This window comes from Mastomys coucha, unplaced genomic scaffold, assembly GCF_008632895.1.
Source record: "Mastomys coucha isolate ucsf_1 unplaced genomic scaffold, UCSF_Mcou_1 pScaffold12, whole genome shotgun sequence".
In the NCBI taxonomy this organism is placed as follows: Eukaryota; Metazoa; Chordata; class Mammalia; order Rodentia; family Muridae; genus Mastomys; species Mastomys coucha.
The window spans coordinates 13729112-13749712 of record NW_022196894.1 but is presented as its reverse complement, the minus strand read 5'-3'; the positions used below and the strand labels follow the sequence as shown (position 1 = coordinate 13749712).

The following is a 20601-nucleotide window of genomic DNA, read 5'->3' as shown; positions in this document are numbered from 1 at the left end:
CGTGAAACTGTGAAAGGACAAATTAAAAAAAAAAATCCCAGAAGACTCTATCTATCTCTTGCCTGGTTCTGCCACTCTGCAGCCCCTGCAGCCCTGTCCCCACTGCTCCAGGCTCAACAGCAGCAGGTTATGTTGCCTCCCATAAAGGATAGTCTACAGCAATGGAATGGCCAGTCTGGGGGATTGGGGAAGGGCTAAGAGGAACATGGCAGACAAGGCTGGGGAACAGGAGAGAGGTCCCAAAAAGCAGAGTAGACAGGGCCTGGGCTGAGCCAGTGCTTGGGAGGAAGGACTGGTAAACCTCGGCCAGCAGAAGGTACACAGGCCTCTCCTAGTTCTCAGGATCAGTTAAGGATACTCAAAAAGCAGAAATGATGTTTACCGGAAGACTTCTCGACTTGCGATAGTTCATACAGTAACAGGCTTTCTTCCGGCGTCTAACACATCCTTAGTTTTGGATGACCCATCCTATCCTCACTAGCATTCTGAGGCTGTGCTTTATGCAGACAGCTTTAATGCTCTCTGAGGCTCCCAAGGAAACTCAGGAAGAGGCTGCTCCTCGTTACTTCTCCCCTGCCTCTGTTTGATGAAGGAATCACAAACCAAATGATAGAAACTACAGAGACTTTATGGGATGCCCTGTTATCCCTTGGGAGCCAGGTGACATGTCAGGATGATGTCTGCTACATGGCTGGACTGAGACCCTCCCCTGCTGATTCTCAGTCATCTTGACTTGAAATGATATATTGATCCCTAAGGGTGCCAGGGCAGCTTTCAGTTGTCCTGAAGAGTGGTTTCTTGTGTACTGGGGGCTCCAGTCCACTTGACTCTGCATGTGCTTATTGCACTGAGACTTTTGGGAGCAAATTCCACTCTAACCAGCTACTGGCTGTCCCCAAGGTGGGTGAGGTCACAGAAGTTGAGTTGGAAGTTACTGTGGAGGGCTGGAGGGCTGCAGATCTAGAGTCCAATGGGGGAGTTCAGTGGATCCAGGCAGGTCTCTTAAAGGCCACTTGCTGTAATTATTCTGAGGCAGGACCCTCACCTGCTTAGGCAAGTCTTGAAGGACCCAGTCTCCCTAGCCATTGGGTTCTATAGTTCCAGGCTTTTCATTAGATCAATGAGCCTTGTCTAACAGGCTCCCTCGGCTGCTGTCCTTCATACCCTGATTTAGCTACCTGGACTGTGGATCCACTTGGCATCCCAGGCACTACCAGGTCTGTAGAGAGACCCTGAGTCTTAGCATCTCTTATGTTACCAGCTGACTTCTCACCAGCAGCAGCAGCTGCTGCTGCTTCCTCCGCCCACTCCACCTTCTCCACCATCTCCTCCTCCTCCTCCTCTTCTTTTAATTTTTGGGTTTTCAAGATAGCATTTCTCTGTAGACTAGGTTAGCCTCAAACTCAGAGATCACCCTACCTCTGCCTCCCTTAGTGCTGTGATTAAAGGTGTGTGCCACCACATCCAGCCTAAAGCATACTCACTACAAGTCAGGTATTTCAGTTGCTCTTGGCAAAAATGTTTCTAGACTTAGCAAACACCACCTTTTTAATTTGGCTCAGTTATAGAACTGTGTTTAAATCCTGATGCACAGCAATGTGCTGCAGCTTTGTTTCCATAGCAACCCTAAGCTCTTTATGACTCCTGTTAGAGCAAGATTTCTAAGTCGTGTTTTTGGATTATTTGGTGTTGTGGCTTGAGTATGAAGTGTCTCCAAAGATTTGAACACTCGGTCCTCAGCTGGTGGCAGTGTTTGAGGTTATGGAACCTTCAGGAGGTGCAGTGGAGAGGTGGTGGTGGGTTACTGGGGTGGATGTTGAAGGTTTATAGCTGGCCCTGCTTCCTCTGTGTGGATGAGAACTGCTCTTCTGGGCCAATGGTTTGGCCTTATACTCCTGATATGTCTTCCCTGCCCAGATGGACTGTGAGCCAAAATGAACTGTCTTCCATCACTTGCTTTTTGTCAGGGTCTTAGTCACAACAATGTGCAAGTAACTAATTTATTTGGGTATTTCCAGACAATAAACCCAAAATGTGGAATTTAAAAATTTGTCTGTTCTACTGAAATAAAATGAGACTGAAAACGAAGGCATGTTTGCTGTACTAAGAAAACAGAATTTAGGGGAACATGTCAACAAGAAAAAAAGAATCCCCCATAACCCTGCCTCAGAAACCAGCAGTAAGCGCTCAGTAAGCTCACCAGGAGCCTCAGGGCCATGCTTCCCAATGTGCACCCCATCTTCTGAGAGCTTCTGCCTGTGGCCCTGCGGGCAGGACATGGTGAGTGCCAGGCTGAGGACAGGGTGAAGGCAGAAGAAATGCCCGGTGCTTTAGTGTCCATGTGAGTGGTCCTTGAAATACTGTGAGGGTCTATGCCCACAGGTGACAATTACCCAGCTGACTGCTGACTGGAGGATCATGTGCTCAGGGCCCGAATGCTTGAGGCATTTCAGGCTGCGATGAGGCACTGTAGATGCTGCTGGGTTCCCCAGAGGCCTGACCTCTCTCTCTTTACTACCCCACTATCCCAAGGCTGGTGGGATGGATAGTCTCAGGATGAGACCCAGGACCAGCTGGCTAGGTACTCTGTCAAACCCTTAGCAGCTTCCAAATATACCCTGGATGCCAAGAGGACCCCGAATCCAAAATGTCTCCTGAAGGCTCAGGGTTTCAATGCTTTGTCCCAAGTACCAAGTTGTTGGCACTATTTTGGGAAACTGTGGAAACCAGTAGGCAGGACTTGGCTTTTGGAAGCTGATCACATCCTGTGGGTCCCTGGTCATTTCTTTTCATTCTTCCTGGGTTGGCTTTGGGGTAGACAGCCATGAAGTCTGTCACATGTTCCTGCTCAAGCACATGGGATCAACCATGGGCTAAACTCTCTAGAACTCTTCTTGTTCTTTTTTTTTTTTTTTTTGGTTTTTCGAGACAGGGTTTCTCTGTGTAGCCCTGGCTGTCCTGGAACTCACTCTGTAGACCAGGCTGGCCTCGAACTCAGAAATCCGCCTGCCTCTGCCTCCCAAGTGTTGGGATCAAAGGCGTGCGCCACCACCAATTGGCAACTAGAACACCTTCTTTTTAAATACTTTTTCTGTTGAGTTTTTTGTCAGGGATACAGATGTTAACTATAGACGAGACACACAGGGGAGAGATCCAAGTGGCACTCAAGAATCTTGAATATATGCTTTATTGACACCAGTACAGGGGCCCCGGGTAAGACTGTCCTATGAGCTCATCACCTGGGGACTTGTCCCTAAGACTAAAGAAACATGGTGTCTTAGAATAAGACTCCCAGGAAGACCCCTGAAATAACCCTTGGCAAGGCCCACATGGCATGTAAATGGCAAAGCTTGGTGTGTTTGGTAAAGCCGAAGAGTCCAGTGAAAGCACAGGACTCCAGAGGATGGTCCTTGGAGGCTACAGAGGCTGAAGCAAACCAGAAGCCCAGCTTGCTTCACACAAATTGACCTGGCTTCCGTACAGTACGGCCAGAGCCATCCTTCTGGCTCTTAGAATACAGCTGAGCTAGCCAGGACACCCATGCTGAAACTTAACATCAGGAGAGGGGGGCACTGCATGGAGAACCCAAAAGGGCAGGGGCAGACAGATCATGGTGAATGGCAGGGCTTTTAAGACCTCTAGGTGCTGGTGCCTCTCCCAGCATGAGCTCTGGAGACTCTCAAAGCTATGCTGCAGATACCTTGCTTCAACACTCCTGAAAGCTTGCTTATGCCCTCCTACCTCTTCCGCCTCCAGGCCTTAGCGGGGAGGCAGCTGTACCTGCAAAGGCAGGCTGACTGCTTCAGCTTTTGTATCCATGAAGACACTGGCGCCTGTAACTCAGCTCTTTTCCAGCCCACTTAATTTTAAGAATAGATACTAATAATACTTAACCCCTCTCTGCTGTTGGTGGAGGATGGGCTCCCCTGCACTGGCAGCTCCTGGTAATGCTATGCATGTCCTCCATGCCTTACCCTAAAGGGCACCTGAGGCCTGAGGGGTACAGTGACTGGCTTCGCTCATACAATGTGATGGTGGCAAAGCGGGGACTTGAGAAGTGGAGTCACTCTGGGTAGGGGATTCTTTTTGGATGAGAGTCTGAGGAGGAGGTGGCCAAGAAGTCTTGTAGGCTTGGTACTGGCAACTCCAGTCAAGACAAAAGAGTCCTTCTCTGTGCCTAGGAACTAGCACAAGGCCAGCCCTCAACAGTGGGAGAATGTGGTCTCCCTTGGCCACTAGATCAGGATGGAGGAGTGCCTGATGTTGGTCCTAGACCACTGCCAGGCAGGGGGAGGCACTCAGACAAGCCTGGGAAAGGGGCTTCCCTTTACACTGAGGCCTTGATATTTGGCACAGCTTTACATGTGAGTATGAATCCTGACCACTAAGGAGGCCCAAATTCCACTCTTACCAGCAATGAACAGCTTAGCAAAAATGGGAGAAAACCAAAATCAACATCTCCCTCTATCAAGGTCACTGCTACAGGCAGGCTAGACCAACAACCACACCCTGTGTCGAGATGGTACTGAGGATCGTGGATTCTGATCCCCTAGAAGGTAGCAGGCCTTCAAGTTAAGCAATATCTAGTTTTTATGGTGGGCAGTCGTCTTAGTGACCACGTTCCTATGGAGAGACTTGACCAAGGAATCAACTACATAACCCCAACTCTTCCATCCCTGCTGTGGGAATGGGTAAATGCCAAGCATACAGGTGGTGTGCCCAATCACAGTTGTCTGGCTCGATTCCCTACTGCTGGAGGTGGACTTGCCTCAGGGGAAAAAGTTTGAGCACTCTTGCTTCTTTTGAAAGAGGGCGTAGGTGCGCTGAGCAAAGCTCTGCAAGTCTTGCTAGGGCTTCCACTCTATAGGTGAACTATGTCTCCTCCATGGGGACCTCACAGCCACCCTTCTTCCTACTGTTCCTTTCCTAAGCCTCTGCTAAGCCACCCATTATCTTCTGGACCTACCAGTATCTGTGTAGAGCAGCCTTGACTCACTTGGCCTTTGTTGAGAGTCTCCTTAGTCCTTTTCTTCTGGGTATCCCCCGACCCTTAGCCTGGTTTCCTTGCCTGATTTTATACATCATTGCTCTAGGGATGTGGAGGTCTTTCATGTTGCTCAGGTCAGGACAGAGTCTAGCAGGTTAGTACATCAGTCACAGGAGAAAGATGGTGGACTGCTGGGCTTGCCAAAGTTCCTCACCTAAGCACTGTCCTCAACAACTTGGTCAACATAACTCCAAACACACTAAAAGAGTCTCAATCTTCTAGCCAAGAGCAGTAAGGTTCTCTCAGCTGGGATCCAGCCAGACTCCAAGGGTGGGCAAGGAGGCTACCCTAGATGGCCATAGTCACAGCCTTTACCTACCGATTACTTCAAGGAAGTCCTGAGGCGCCCAGAAGCACAAAAAGACTTTCCCAGAAAGAGTGCTGGCTCAAAGCATGCCTTCCCACAACAAATGCTGCCTTTTTGAGAACCTCAACATGTCTGCCTATCAGGATCCATGATGGGCCCAGCAATTCTCATCTACATCAAAGCTGTTTAAGGCACTTAAGTGGCTTATTAACATAACCTGGAAAAATTTGTTTCCATCCTGATTTAGGAAAAAAAATTCATTAATACTGCAAATGTCTTCACGAACACACACAAAAGTAAAATACTTAAGTTTTCAGGAATAAAATAAATGCTAAGCGTTGCTTAAGTTACATGACCTTGTGGGTCACCTTGGCACTGATACAACATGACAAAGCCTGAATACTGATTCTGGATTAGACCTTTCCCTGCAATAAATCTAAGCACACAAACAAAGACACACACACATCTGACGTCACCTCCTCAGGAAGCTCAAGGGAATGAGCGAGGTCTAGAAAGCCCTAGTGGCCTTACTACTCAGAGTGGAGTGGCAGTGGGTCACTCTCCTGGTGTGCCTCCCAGCAAGACCAATGTCTCCTCTTTGGGAAGCCAGCAGTCAAGCAGGACTGCAAGCTTGTGTGTTAGTACAGATCAAACCCTCCTAGCCTTGGGTACAATGAGAAGCCACAAGCCTGGGCTGGACACATGGATGCAGATCTCATCCTAGGATCTGTGTGAGGGTCCCCCAAGACCTGACCTGTGTTTTTGGCTAGGCTGCCAGCAAGTGCCTGTGGTTTCTGTTCCCAGACCTGTCCTGCCCTGATCACCTCAGCCATCTGTTCTTTTGTGAGGTTATTTTCCTATGCTTCCTTTTGAGATCCACTTGTTGCCTACTGTGGTTCTGCAGCCATAAGGACAGGCTGTGGCAGGCAACATGAAGGGCTGGGGTGCTAAGGGAATGCTGTGAGGGTGTGCACCCCTGCCCACTATACCTGTTGGATCTAAGGTCTTTGAAGGGGAGGATCACAAGGGCAGAGGGAGAGTCTGGATGGGGCCTGGAGGCCTGGACCACTTAGCTTCTCTGTGAGGTATGGATCTCAAGTTCTGAGAGGCCAGTGGACAAGTCCTGGCTTCCTACATCTGCCTGGGCATCCCCTGTCCCCTGGACTCCACCCTCCAGCAGCTCCAGGGGGTCCCTAAGGAAGACCACCATGACTGTAATGTTGTCATGGGAGCCCCGGTCACGGGCCACAGCCACCAGCTCCTCAGCAACATGCATCCCATTGCCCTTGTGCTTGAGCAAGTGGCTGTGGACGAGACCCGTGACTTCATGGTGGGGGACAACATCGAAGAAACCATCACAGGCAAGCAACAGGTAGTCCTCTGAGCCTGTCAGCTCTCTGGATGCTGCATCTGCCTCGCCAGACACATAGGGCTTCTGGAAGACATCCCCTGGAAATGAACAGACAGAAGAGCCTTGTTTCCTACTTCCCATGTGCTCAGAGCCAACCCATATCACCATCCCCAAGGGCATGCAGGTACAGGAGCCCAGCTGGCTCTCAAGGGGTCCCCTGCTTAGTGCTTCACACCCTCTTTGTAGGGGAGTCACCCCCAGCTCCACAGAGCAGCTTTCCCTCCAGTGTGTCTAGAGATAAACAGAGAGCTAGAGCAGCACAAAGACAGGCTATGAGGAGGGAGCCAACAAAGACCTCAGGAGGGTAAGAGAGCAGGTGCCAAACTCCCAGGGAGTAGATGGAGGTGGGGTTGCAGGAAGGGGCAGGTATGCTCTCTGAGATGGGTTTCAGTAGTGACAGGAGACAAGAAAAATGGGAAGCTATTCTCCAAGAGGAAAAAAGGATCTTAAACTTTTTTTTTGGAGAAAAAAAAAAGAATCATTAACATGAATGAGCTTACAGAAGACATCACCTATATAATATTTAACCCTGACTAGAGGTTTCCTACTGTATTTTCGTAGGCCCTATAGAGGGCCTTTAATTTTCTATGTTTTTAGTTGAGCATTATTATTTGCATAAAGATCTCTATCCCAGGTTGGCTTCCAATAGCCTATGTAGTCCAGGATGACCTTGAAGTTCTGATCCTCCTCTACTTACCTCCTGAATGCTAAGATGGATTACAGGTGTGTGCCACCATGCCTGGTTTCAGCAGCAGCAGCAGCAGCAGCAGCAGCAGCAGCAGCAGCAGCAGCAGCAGCAGCAGCAGCAGCACAAGTGGGGACTGAACTTAGGACTGTGTAAGCCAGGCAAGCACTTTACCAAGCGATCTACACTCTTCCTACTTAGTAGCTTCTTGATCTTACAATGCTTGACAATTTGCAGTCACTAGAAACTGCACTGTGAACCTGAGCCTCTCCTGGTTAGAGAGACCTGGTCCAACCACCTCCGTGCTGAAGCAGCATCAGAAAACTGCAGCTTACAATCAGCTGGGAGCCTAGGAGACAAGTGCTGACATTTCCCTAGCCTGTGCTGAGCTGAGATCCACTAGGTTGGGTGGATTGAATTCTGAATATATTTTTAGTTTATCTTGGGTTTATTTGGAGGCAGCTCCACTCTAAATCTAGGAAGTCTGAATGCTGTGAATATTTTAGGGAGCATTATTCTGCCCTAAGTCATTGAGTAAGCCCATGGGTCCCTACAGTGCAGCAGCCCTGGTGTACTCTTACCAATGGCTCTAGACACTGCCAGGGTCCCGTTGACTCTCCAGCAGTCCATGAGAGAAACAAAGCCACCCAGTGCTTCAATACGTGCTTTCTCATCCTGCAAGAGATAGTCAAGAGGTGGGAACTTGGGTGAGTTGGGGGGGGGCGGGGTCAGGGGCTTGAATATCACTATATAAGTAGAACTCAAGTCCTAAGATACATTTGAAGTCACAGTACTTGAACCAAGTCAAAAAGTTTACTTGGATATCCAAATCAGACATCATATTAAAGACAGGATGGTTAATCAAGGAATGGGGACAGTGTAGAAGGGTCTCCCATGCAAGCCATGATACATCTCTAAGCAGTGCTTGGGCCAAGAAGGCACTCCTGGGCAGGAGAGTGGTGTGAGCTCAGACTCAGAGGGCAGACTCCTCACCTTTCACCTGGGGCTGTTATAGAGGTAACTGTGAAAACTGCTGGGACAAAGCATGTGCTATGCACATAAGGTCATATAGCAGCAGGACTCTTACACTTGAGTTAGGCCACGAGAGGCAGCAGCATGACCACCCCTTAGCCATCCTTCTCCCCACTTCCTCCTGGGTACTGTCTCTGTCAGTAGATCCAACCCTAACTGCAAGGCGGATAGGCAGAGGCTTGGTCTAGCCACAGGTATCTTGAAACTCTTTGGTTGTGTCAGTCCCTTCCAGGGAGAGGCTCAAGATGTAAAGTTTGACTCCTGAAGACTAATGTTAATAGCTGAGTGCATGTGTTGAGCCCCTCTGGGGCATCCTGAATCTCTCCTAGATGAGGGAGGTCACTTATACTCTTTTACTTGTGTAAACCTAACTTCACACCCCTTCCTTGGGATAGAACTTCCCCAAGGCTTCTAAGTTACAGAACCTTCCTTTCTGAAGCTCCGAGTCAAGCTATCTGGCTGTGGGAACAGAGCTGAATTGGGCACTGGGGCCAGTGATCCCCAGTGCCTCTGTTTCAACAGGCCTACCCAGTCTGCATGGGCTATAGCACCAGGGATTAAAGTAATGTGCCGAGCTGGTTGGCCTTGCTGAACTCGGCTCTAACCTTGGTCCTTCTTCCCTTTCCTGGATCCCTCCTCCTTCTGCACTGATCACAGCCTTGCCCTGTGCCCATGCTTGTTTCAGGCACAAGCCAGCACCCTTGCCTGGGCCTTTTGATACCCTTACCTTTTCCTCCTGCTTTATCCTCCCCACCTCCTGGAATAGCATCTCTGCAGCCAGAGCTCGATGGCTCAGCGGTTCTAGTAACAGCCACATTACCCTTTCCCTGGCGTCCGGGCTGCAGTGTGCAAGGTCCCAGCACCACTCAGAGCACCTCTGAATCCCTGTGGACTTCCAAGGCCCTCTCCATATGGGCCCAAAGCCTGGGCTCCTTCTTCCTGAAGCCACCGATCTGCAACTGCAGATGCCATCTACAACCTCACAGCCCATCCTTTTGAGAGCAGACCTCAGCTTGCCCTCTAGTGGCCTGGACATGGTGAGGGTTGGCCATGAGCCCTTGTAGAGTTTTCTGCTGTCTCAGGTCAGTGTGCATAACCTGTCCTCTCTCTCATCTCTGATGTGCTCAAGTCTCATGCCTCCAGGATTCAGCCTTTTTTCCACGTGCTTTCTCCACAGTACTTGACCTGAATCTTGTACCCTCACTACTGTACCCTGCTTCTCCTCCAGAGTTGCTGGGCAAAAGGTACTGGTTCCAGGTTCATCACCTTGCTGCCTCAGGAGAGCATCCTACAGAACAGACACTAAATGTCAGCTGGCCTAATCCGAGCCCGCGGTGTGATGGCTGTTTAGACAGCTGCAGGAACCCTCAGAGTCACTTGTGGTGGTTGTGTTTTACCCACCCAGGTAGCAGAAGTCATTCCCTTGTGGTGGTGGAGACAGCAGCAGAGGCTACCACTTTACCCGTGTGACTGAACCTTGGTTCTCTACTGTTTGCCGGCTTGTGCGCATGTACCTCCCATATCATGAGCCGTATACCTGACGGCTTCCTGCTCTGCTTCTGCGACCCATGAACCACAAGAGGGGAGACAATCTGACTCTGCTGCAGAACATCCTAAACCCTACAGGAGGGATGTGAGGAGACACGTGAAGTGAGCTGACCTCCCTAGCTTGGCCGTGCTGTCCACAGTCAGTGCAAGACCATGTAAAGGGCACACAGGGCTTGCTGGAAAGAAGGCAATGACACTGAGCTTCTGGGAAGATGACCAAGAGTTGGGGGGACGGCTCCGTGGTTAAGAGCACCAGCCGCTTCTACAGAGGACCTGACTTCAGTTTGCAGCACCCACATGACAGCTCCTAACTACCTATAACCCCAGTTCAAGAGGATCTGACATCCTCTCTGGCTTTTGCAGCTACCAGGCACAAAAGTGGTTCACATACACATAAATACAAATAATAAAATCTTAACAACAACAACAACAACAACAACAATAAACTACATTCAAATTTACTCTGGAAGGCTAGGTATGGTAGCTCATACAGGTAATCCTAGTACCCGAGAGACAGGTGGAAGGAGTGTTTCATGTTGGAGTTCAGGATGGGTTACATAGCAACTTTCAGGCCAGACAGGCTACTCAAAGATAATGTGTCTTAAAAAAAAAAAAAAAAAAAAAAAAAAGAAAGAAATAAAGAAATAAAGAAAGAGAGAGAAAAAGAACAAACAAATAAACAAACAAGCAAGCAAACAAAAGCTAAGCCAAAACAAACAAAACAACAAAACAAACCCCCCACAGACCCCCTAAGACAAATGCAGTCTGAAAGGGAGAAACGAGGTAGCTTTGCCTTCCAGATGGTGTTGTGTAACAGTTCCCTTCTGACTGAAATAGACCCTTCTGGTGGGAGAAGCTCAGCAGGCTTGCAGGGTTTGGGAAGCCCAGAGTATTGCGCAGGAAGTTGCAGGCATGAAGCCTTCTCAAGCCCGGGGTAGGTTTTCCCACCGTACAGCTGCAAGTCACCTGTAAGCAATCCTAACTGTCTGACTGGCTCATCCGCTAGACTTGGTGGACTGACTCTGGTCTGCCACTGATGTTTTTTATCTGGAGAGAACATGCACTTCCTTCTCTCCATAAAGTGTCATGAAACAGATGAGCGCGCCCCATGGATGGTGAGACCGTGGACAGTGGTGTCTCAACAGCAGCAGTGCTTGGCTGCGGCTGCTCCAGCCTGAGGACAGAAGTTGGGCAAATCTCTAAGACTGTAGCATGTCTCCTATGACTTAGCCGCCTCGCTCCCAGGGCCCGCTGTGCATATATACCTAAGCCTGCACAATGGGATGCACATGGTTGTCATCCTGCCTCATTTTCAGAATGGAATGAAGAGAATACTGGTGAAGGTCTCACTGACTTGGGGACTGGACTGTGAATGCAAGGCCATGCCATGTGTCTATAAGGAAGGGTGGGAGCTCTTTATGTGCTGATAAGGGGCAGTCCACCAGCTATGCTACTAAGTGACACAGCAGAGAGGAATATGGCAAAAGCATGGTTGGCGAAGGTGGGTGTAGGGACATTCCTTGATTCTAAGCTTTCTCTTCCACACATGCTTCTGAGGTAGGAGTCTGAGCATTTGTTACACTTGTGTTTGGTGATGACCTCAAGACTCAAGAGGCCAAGAGACTTGAGGGTCCTGAGATGCTAATGTGGCCTCTTATGCTTTGAAGCTCTAGGCCTGAGGTTTTCCAGACTCAGGGCACAGTGGGCTTCCTTGCTCGCTCTCAGCCGGTGGCCATCTACTTTGCCTGTAAGTACTGCAGGATTCTGGGTTGAGTGCAGGCCCCACAGGCTCAACTCTGGGTTTGCCTGTTAGGGAACAAGGCCCTGTTCTTGCTTGAAACTCTGGGCTCTGTCACTGTGGTCCACAGAACTCCCTGGAGGGCTCATATGGGACCCCCTGCCCACTCTAGTCAGGCAAAAGAACCCTCCTTATAAGGGAGCACTGGGAGTCTTCTGTACTTTCTAGTTTACACCAGTAATACTGAGCTGGGACCTCCCAGCATTCCACTTCACTGTGGGGTCTCCAGCTGGGGCCTGGCACAATAGGGGCCTGAGAATGTCTTAAGTCTATATAAAGGGAGCCCCTTACCTGTCGCTCCGGTTTGTGTGGCTCCATCAGCTTCACTACCTGTCCTTGCTGTACCAGGATGACCTGGGAGTCTCCAAGCCAGGCAACATGCAGGGCTGCTTCTGTGATGAGCGCGCACACACCTGTGGTGCCGCTCTGCAGTCGCTGCAGGGAGAGGAGAGCCGTGTAGGGCTGAGAGGGACTGAAGAGGAAGTTGAGCCTACACAAAGGAACCCCACAGCTGTACTTATGGATCAAGTAATGATCATACTGTATGGAGAGAACACGTTCAACAGGACCCCCTTCATACCTAACTTTGGAACTAGTAAGATGGCCTGTGGTGGCAGGAAGCAGACTAATGATACTAGGAACTAGGTATGGAAGGGCAGGAGTGAGTCAGGGCTTCATGAGTGTCCCAACTGAACAATGTAAACAAATACACCAAGTGTTCGAATTGTATATTCAAAAACAAAACATGTTAAAAAACAAAACAAAACAAAAGGGCTGAAGGCATACTTCAGTGGAAGTATACTTGTGTTAGCCATGCAAGGCCCTTAGGTTTGATTGTCAGAGCAAGTGAGAGGGGAAGAAACTAAAAACCTGTGCATTCCACTGTCTTTTGGGCTTTGCTTACTCTTAGCCAGTGGCCATCTACACTTTCCTATAGATGTGGCAGGATTCTGCACTGGCCCCATAGACTCTGTCCTCACTGCTACTGGGAGGGCCCAGTGAAATTGCTTTCAGTTTACAGAAGAGAGGCCCACTGTCTTTTTCATCAACAAGGACCTCATGAATACACATAATGTCAGTTCAAGAAGAGTTCCTAGTGGCTACTAATAGAGACCTGGCTGAGCAACGGACACTGGGACAGTCTGTCAGTCATGCTTTATATTTTGATGGATGACATCTGGGGCCTTGTGGATCCTGGTGAGACCACCACTCCCAGAGCTGACAAACTTTCAGCAACACAAATCCCTGCTTTCATGGGCATGTTAGACAGTCTGGAGCCCATGCCCCAAAAGCAGTATTCTACAGGGCCCAGGTCCTCCTGGCACTGGCTGGCTGAGGCTATTCTTACAGCTCAGACTAGCAAGGGTCATTCAGAGCATCCAGTACTGCCTTTGCTGAGCCTTAGATTCCTGGGAAACCAGGCTTGCTTCTCTGCCCCATCTCCTGCTCAAGGAGCTGTAAGCTATCAATTCTTTTAAGTACTTGTATGCCACTCTACCACCTTTAGCTGAAGGCAACAGCCTGTAGCTTAAGTCAGGGAGCCCTTCGCTGGGCTGGCAGACTGTGGTATGTCATAGAGATCCAGAATGGTGGCCCTGGGGTACTGTGGTTTGCAGGCCCCAAGGCTTCATGTGCTGTAACTTAATTCCCATAGTGAGATAGTAAGAGGGCAAAAGCATCAACTACTGCATTAGGGAAGAGGACCTTGCTGGGGGTAAGTACTAGGAAGTGACTGGGGTTGGTTAAGCCATGACTGGACAGAGTAGAGGGTAGATTCCTCATAGGTCCTGGTGGCTATGGGAGAGGGAGGGAGAGCAGAAAATACATATATACACATACATGTATGCACACACACACACACTTTTCCCTATTTCTTGCTCTGAGCCACCATGGCATACGACTAGCAAGGCTATTATCAAGAAAGCCACTTGCCTTGCTTGTATGTCCAGAAATGAGTCAAAACAGACCCCTATCTTTATAAAGTGATCCAGCTTCAATGATCTTGTTATAGTAATGAAAAACAAGACTAATGCAACAGACAAGCTTTGTGCTGCTTCCATTTAAATGAAAACTGAGCCTCAGGCCTGAAGGAATGGAACAGCATATCTGCCAGCAGTTCTCAAGAGACCCTCCCTTTCTGAAGCACCATGTCTGCCAGCAGTTCTCTCGAGACCCTTCCTTCCCGAAGCACCAACGCTTAGTTTTTCTTCCTCTGTGGAGAACAGAATTCTCTGATGTTAACAGCTACAGATCCCCAAACAGGACATTCGACCCAACTGCCAATTCTCACCTCTCGCTTGGCTTTTTGGAGAAACATCTCATCAGTGCGCCGGAAGGCTTCTTTGAGAGCTGCTGCGGGGTTTGTGAGCAGCTCTGGCTGGTGAGAAGCATTGGTGTGCACATGGACAGAGGCATACCTTGCTGCATCCACGCCTCCATGACCATCAAACACAGCAAAGTAGGCACGGTGCACAGAGTCCTGGTGGGAGAACAGTGGGATCAGACCTCCAGGCAGCTGCTCTCATCCGGGGAGGATGCTCTCCAGGCAGTAACTAGGATAAACCCTATGGTTGCAAAGTTCGTCCACATAATTCATGTAGTGGACACCTGATCCCCACAGTATGTAAGGAAGATCTTTCGGAGGTAACTGTCATCAGTTCACTTGGGGTCGAATGGAGAAATAGTTTTTCTCCTTGGGAGACTTGGTCTCTCTTGCTGTGTGATGGTCTGCAGCACTTAGGTGTTCTGCAGAGCTCCTCACCAGCATGCAGGCTCCCTTCAGATACAGCCCCTTTACTTAAGGTCTCTCAGTCTCCAGAGCAGTAGGAAATACATTCCTAATAAATGACCCAGTCTCAGGTACCCTATTAAACAACAAAACAGACCCAAGACAGGTAGGGTCTGGAAGAACTGACATAGCCCTTACCATCAGGCAAGTCAAACTGGCTCAAGTACTACACACAGGGCTACTTGGAGCCTCAATTCCACCAGCTCCTCCTGGATCCTGCAGACATAACCCAAGGTAAGATGCATTAGGATGTGTCTGCTGTTGGAGGCTCAGCAATTCAGGTCTGAACCTAGCATCTAGCCTCTTTATATAAAAATAGGCCAACTGCTGTCTTTGTTTAGTTTTGGGCTGTGGAAAGCAATGTGCCTGGAAGCTTGGCCCAAAGGTGTTGGTGTTATGAATTAGCCTCTCAGGCTTCCCAGGGTGGTACTCTGAAGACTGCCTTGTACTCAGCCCGAAGACAGCAGCTTCTCAGTATTTCCCAAGGCTTAGCTTTGGCTGGCAGCTCTCTCAGCACTCATGGCTCCCCACCTTTTACATTGCACTCCCCTCCAGGTCCCCTCCACCGAGTGTTCTGGGTTCTGCAGATTCGATACTCACAGATAAGCCAAAGAGACGGCTGAAAGCAGGAAGGGACACGTGCCGATCCTCCATCTTGCGTCGTGTGTTCCGGATGGCATGGACAGAGACCAGCCACTGCCGCTGAGGGGCCTGGACAGTCAGCGGCACCTGCTTCTGCCAGCAGCTACATACTTCCCAAAGCCAGTTAAAGAAGCTCCGTGCCAGGCCTTTGGCATCTAGTACTGATGGGCATGATGGAGAATTGTTAACCAAGAAGTAAAATGCAGTTGAGGCTTAGCTACTTTCCTATACTTTCCTGCCATGTCCCCAGGTTTTAAAAGCCCCTCCTACCAGCCTACATGGGGCCCACTAGTCAACCTCCTCACTTCCCAGGCATGCTCATGCCCAGCACACTGACTTATGAAGTATGCAAGAAAGTCTGTTGCCAGTGACAAAAAGTATTTGGAAATTGTCCATTAATTAGAAATACTACAGGTCCAATGGCAGAGGGATAAGTGAATTCTGGCCTGTTCTGACTTAAGCTGCTACTAAAAATAACTTTCACAACTAAACATACAACTATCCTCTAAGCCAGGAACTGTACTCTTGGGCATGAATCCTAGAAAAATGAGGGTTGTTCCCATAAGAACAGTGTATGAATCATACCAGCTACATCTGTAATAGTCCAAATCTGTGATCTGTCCAGCTTCCAACCTATAAATGGCTCAGCAGCTAGACCTTGGGTGAGGGTCCAGCAGCAAAACTGAGTGAAGTAGCCAGGTTCATCTCCAGAGAATCACACCAAGTGGAAGACACTAACCCCAAGTGTTGGCCGTGTGATTCCAGTAATGGGCCTTTTTGAAATGATGAAAACTAGTCACTGTTGGGAGTTACGGACTGGCTACAGCAGGGGAGGAGAGTTAGTGGCCCATGCCTTGCAATAAGGAAGCTGGCTTGTGTCTGACCATATTCAGATCTTGTGTGTGACATGCTGTTACAGTTTTGTATGATGTTCCTAGGAGGAAATGGGGTCATGTATATATAGTTGGGATATCTCATAATTCACTGCATGCATACTTATTATTTCAAAACAATGTACACTTAAAAGATAGAACAAACTGGAACAACAATAACAACAGGCATACCCCAACCTCCCAAATCCCAACCACAGGGTCAAGCATCAAAGGCCACAGCAGAGGGACAAGGAGAATTGGGAGAAGTGTGCTTAGTCAGAAGTATGGCTATGGAAGAAATGGGAGGAGTGGAAGGAGGCTGGAGGGAGCCGTGGGAGGAAAGCAGTGAGCAGGGAGAAGGGTAAGTCTGACAAGACTCCTTGGGGGCAGGAGTCTTGCATCTAGTCTGCTGCAGCCATCATGTTGGGGACTATTAGCAACAGCTGTGGGAGTGGAGGCTGAGGAGCTGGAGAACTGACTTTGTTAGGCCCAACCTAGGGACCACAGCTCTAAATGGGACCCAGTGCAACCCTCTGATGAACTCATGTTTCCTGTGTCTAAGCCAATCTTTAACCACATCACTTCTCAGGCCTTTCATTTTCTCCTCTGTACACAGTTAGACTCACTGACTACCTGCAGCGCTGTTGTGGTCTCCTTGCTCCTGGAGACTGCTGGTATTTAGGGAACATTGAGCATGGCTGGGTCTCTAGGTCTGGGCTGACTCCTTTTTAGCCTTTGGTCACACTGCTATTTCCGGCAATAGGTTTAGACTTGAATTTTGCTCAAGCAAAGAATGGGCAATTAAAAATGAAGATGGCAAGCCCTAAGGTAATGCTCAGCCTCAGGCTCTTGGAGTCCTACCCTGATTTTCTGGCCAAGGGCTATCTATAGTCCTGAGCCTTAGGAACTGCCTGGGAGGTCTATCTTCACAACAATCACAGGGAAGCTGCTGGCAGGTGGGCATGGGCGTGCTTTAGTCACATTTCTGCCTGTGGCAATAAGCCTTAAAGAATGTGCTGATACAGCTGGGCAAGAACAGCTTGCAAACTACAGACTTGCCACAGAGCTCAAGCTACACGCCTAGGCCTGCACGGCAGCTCTGGGACAGGCAGGGAAGGCGGGGAAGGCACATCCCTTCTCCAAATGCCCAAGTGTAAGGTCTGGCTTGTCAGATGCAATTCTCCTTCCCACCAGCAGGTGATACTGTCTCCTGCCTGGAGGAGTAAGGTGGGGCCCTGGTGGCAGCTGCCACCAGGCTGGACGTCTGCTGGCTTTATAGAGAACAAAGGCCGCCTGTCATTATGGATAGTTGTCTCCTAGGCAAGGGGCAAGACCTTGCTGGCAACAAAGACTGGCAGGGAGCTGTGGAAGGGGCCAGAAATGTGGGTGAGGAGGGTGGCTGGTAGGCGCAAGTGCTAAAGGCTGCAGTAGTTTTCTTTTTCTCCTACAGTGTTCTTTGTCCTTCTACACAGGCCCTAATGCTGAGCAAAGAGAGGCTCCCTCTACTGCCTGGAAACTCAGCCGGCATCCTGTGTGTACATCCCTGCAGCTGCCACTTCCTTCCCAGTACTTTGGTACTGTGGCAAACTAGTAGGGAAGAGAGTCATACAGAGTAAGAGCCCATATTTTATAAACAAACTCTGTCAATGGTCTTGGGGCCTTTTGGCATTTGCTCCCTGTTCCTCGGTTCCTCTGGCTGTGGTGTACCACTGTAGGGCCCAACCCACTGATGGCTGATGGCTGCTGCTCCAGCTCAGTGGACACATAGCCTCCATCTTTGCCACCTCATGACTATGGGATCACTGACATCTAATGATCCCAACTAAGTTAAGTCAAGGCAGGGGACCTAGACAACAGATGCCCCCCTCCATGGGTGAACGTGCCACTTTGCTGAGGGGTGTGTCTGTGAACTAGCATCTTGCACTCCTCACGTGTAAAGCAGGACATGCACCATTCATTTCTACGTGCTCTGACGCACTGGTCAGTCCACTGCAGGTTTTCTACGCCACATCATGCTCTCGCTGTACTCTGACACTGCTGTCCTGACGGCACCCTGGCACTAATCTTTAGTGTCAATTCGAGTTCGTCACTTGTTAAACAATCCCAGAGCCATATGAGTGGAACTTACAGGTCACGAGGGCTTTCTCTTCCTCCTCCTCCTCCTCCTCCTCTTCCTCCACCTCCTCTTGTTCAGGCAACCTCTTAAATTCAGAAAGGTCTGTCTGTAACAGCTGGGAAATTGCCTCGTGGGTCACAGCCGCAGCAAATGATGGGGGAGCATTCCTAGAAAGAAGACAAGAGAGGTAGGGCTGGAGCAGCTCCTGACATCCTCCACCTTGGAGATGGAGATAATGGTGCATACCTTCCTCTTGGTGTCATTACAAGCAGGTGATCTCGGTCTCCAGGGACCTGGAATGGATATTTACACAACACCAGAGGCATGCAATTTGCTGGGATGTGTTGGAAAGGTATCCTGGAGGCATGTGAACTCAGTGGCCAGGAACCCATCCTGATGCTCAAGCTGGTCCCCTAGGACCAGGGCACATTAAGGGCTGAACTGTATCCCCCAATTTAATATGCTGAGGCTACTATCCCAGTTGTAAGTTGGTTCAATGTGGATAGCATTAGTAAAGATGAGATTATGGTTGAGTAGGATGGACCCCTGCTTCAGTACGACTGGCTTGTGAAAAGGTGTAAATACAGACATAGATATACATGAGGGCAGCCATGTAGCTGCAGGACAGGGACGGAGGGGTGAACCTACAAACCAAGGAATGCCAATGATTATCTGCAGACCAGCAGGAGGGCTCAGCCTGAGGACACTCTCACCTCCATTTGCCTTCTAGCCTGTGAGACAATGGTGATTATCACTAAGGTGTCTGGTCTGTGTGCTTTGGCATGACAGCCCCAGGAAATTGTTCTTGGAGGGTGGATCCCAGTGACATCTTCTGACAGAAGATCCACAGTCTCTGAGCTGCTGGGTTTGTGGAGAATGGGGTCAGGGGTACCCAGGCTGTGGGCACAAGGAACTCTAGTCTATTTCTGAAAAGAGAGATGACCGTGTTGGATTGAGTTCTTAGATCTCTTTGAGGATAGGCTGAATGGTGAATGCTGGTGACAACAGTCTAGAGAGGCCAGGCCAGGCCTAAGGGCTGGGCAGGGAACCTTGGTGTTAGAAAAGGACAGAGCAGGACAGTGTTAGGAGCTGATCCAGCGTGAGAGTGGGTCAAAGGGAAGGACAGAGACTCCAACTGGATCTGAGCAGTTAGCTGAGAGGGAGCAGTAGCCCCACCACTGAGCTCAACTGGGACAGGAAGCCAGGTTCTGTTTCCACAGGCTCTGGGGAGCTCTGGAGACCCGGAGAGCTGTGAGAACATGGGAGGCAGGAGAAAGAGCCACAGGTGGAATGAAGGCTGGGAGGCCCAGCTCCAAGAAGAGTAGGCCGAGTAGGGAATAGGAAGGTAAGGTTCCCACAGCGGGGAAGGTAGACCGTTCTGGAGTCACAGAAGAGAACGAAGGGCACAGAAAGGTGGAAAGAACTCATGCTGACAGCAGCTGGGAGAGAAGAAATGCCAGTTTCCTGCTGGGGCCTTGGGCAGGTAGCAAAATGGGACAAGCAACCAAACAAGAGAGGCGTCTGGGAGAAAGGCAAGTCTGCTAGAGCTAAGCTAGGCAGTGAAGACGGTGAGCTGATGACGTATGTGTCTCTCCACAGGGCTCTGAACCCTAGGAATCCTGCTTAAAATGGAAGCCCTAAGTCTCTGGGCAGGTAGGGACCTCAAATGCTTCTAGGATGCATCTCAACCCTAGAACCTGTCTTCATGTCTCGTGGGAGATCCTTGAAGCTAGACTGTGTGCTCTTGTCCGGTGTGCCTGTTCGGAAGGGCATTTGGCTGAATTTTCATAGCTGACTTTCTTAATTAAAAAAAAAAAAAAAAAGGCTGGAGGGTGGTTTGTAGTTCAGGCTGGCCTTAAAATAGCTATATATACTCCAGGATGGCCTCAAACTTGTGAATCAACTTCTGACTGATTCATATAGGATTATACTTGTGAACCAATCTGTCTGGCTTTAATATATCTCTCTTTTTCTTCCCGTGTATGTGTGTAAATGTGTGTGCATGTATAAATATGCAAGTGTGTATGTATGTGTGTACGTGCACAAAGACACATTGGAGAGCAAAGGCCACAGGGAGATATTAGATGTCCTGCTCTATGGCTCTCTTCTGGATTCCCCTGAGACAGGGTCACTCACTGAACCTACAAGCTTGCCATTTGGGCTAAGCTGGCTGTCCACTGAGCTCCTGGGATTTGCCTGTCTCTATTCCCTAATATCAGGATTTTAGGCACATGCAGACATTGTCCAGCTTTTACAGGGGTTACTGAATTTAGGTTCTCATGCTAGCACAACAAACACTCTTATCCATCGAGCCAGCCATCTCCCTAGCCTCCTCACCTTTTTTTTTTTAAAAAA

General features: G+C 49.4%; 1 protein-coding gene across 1 annotated transcript in view; it reads right to left on the bottom strand.

Annotated features, from left to right (window-relative positions):
* Positions 1–3171: 3171 nt before the first annotated feature.
* The window catches only part of Ppm1f (protein phosphatase, Mg2+/Mn2+ dependent 1F), a 30226-nt gene continuing 12796 nt past the window's right edge, over positions 3172–20601 (bottom strand). The window contains exons 3-8 of the mRNA XM_031363234.1: positions 18259–18413; positions 15217–15419; positions 14119–14307; positions 12120–12263; positions 8032–8125; positions 3172–6803 (exon numbers count right to left, since the gene is read on the bottom strand). Of these exons, the coding sequence (XP_031219094.1) occupies positions 6424–6803; positions 8032–8125; positions 12120–12263; positions 14119–14307; positions 15217–15419; positions 18259–18413 (1165 nt within the window). The 3' untranslated portion in view covers positions 3172–6423. The remainder of the gene's footprint in view (positions 6804–8031; positions 8126–12119; positions 12264–14118; positions 14308–15216; positions 15420–18258; positions 18414–20601) is intronic.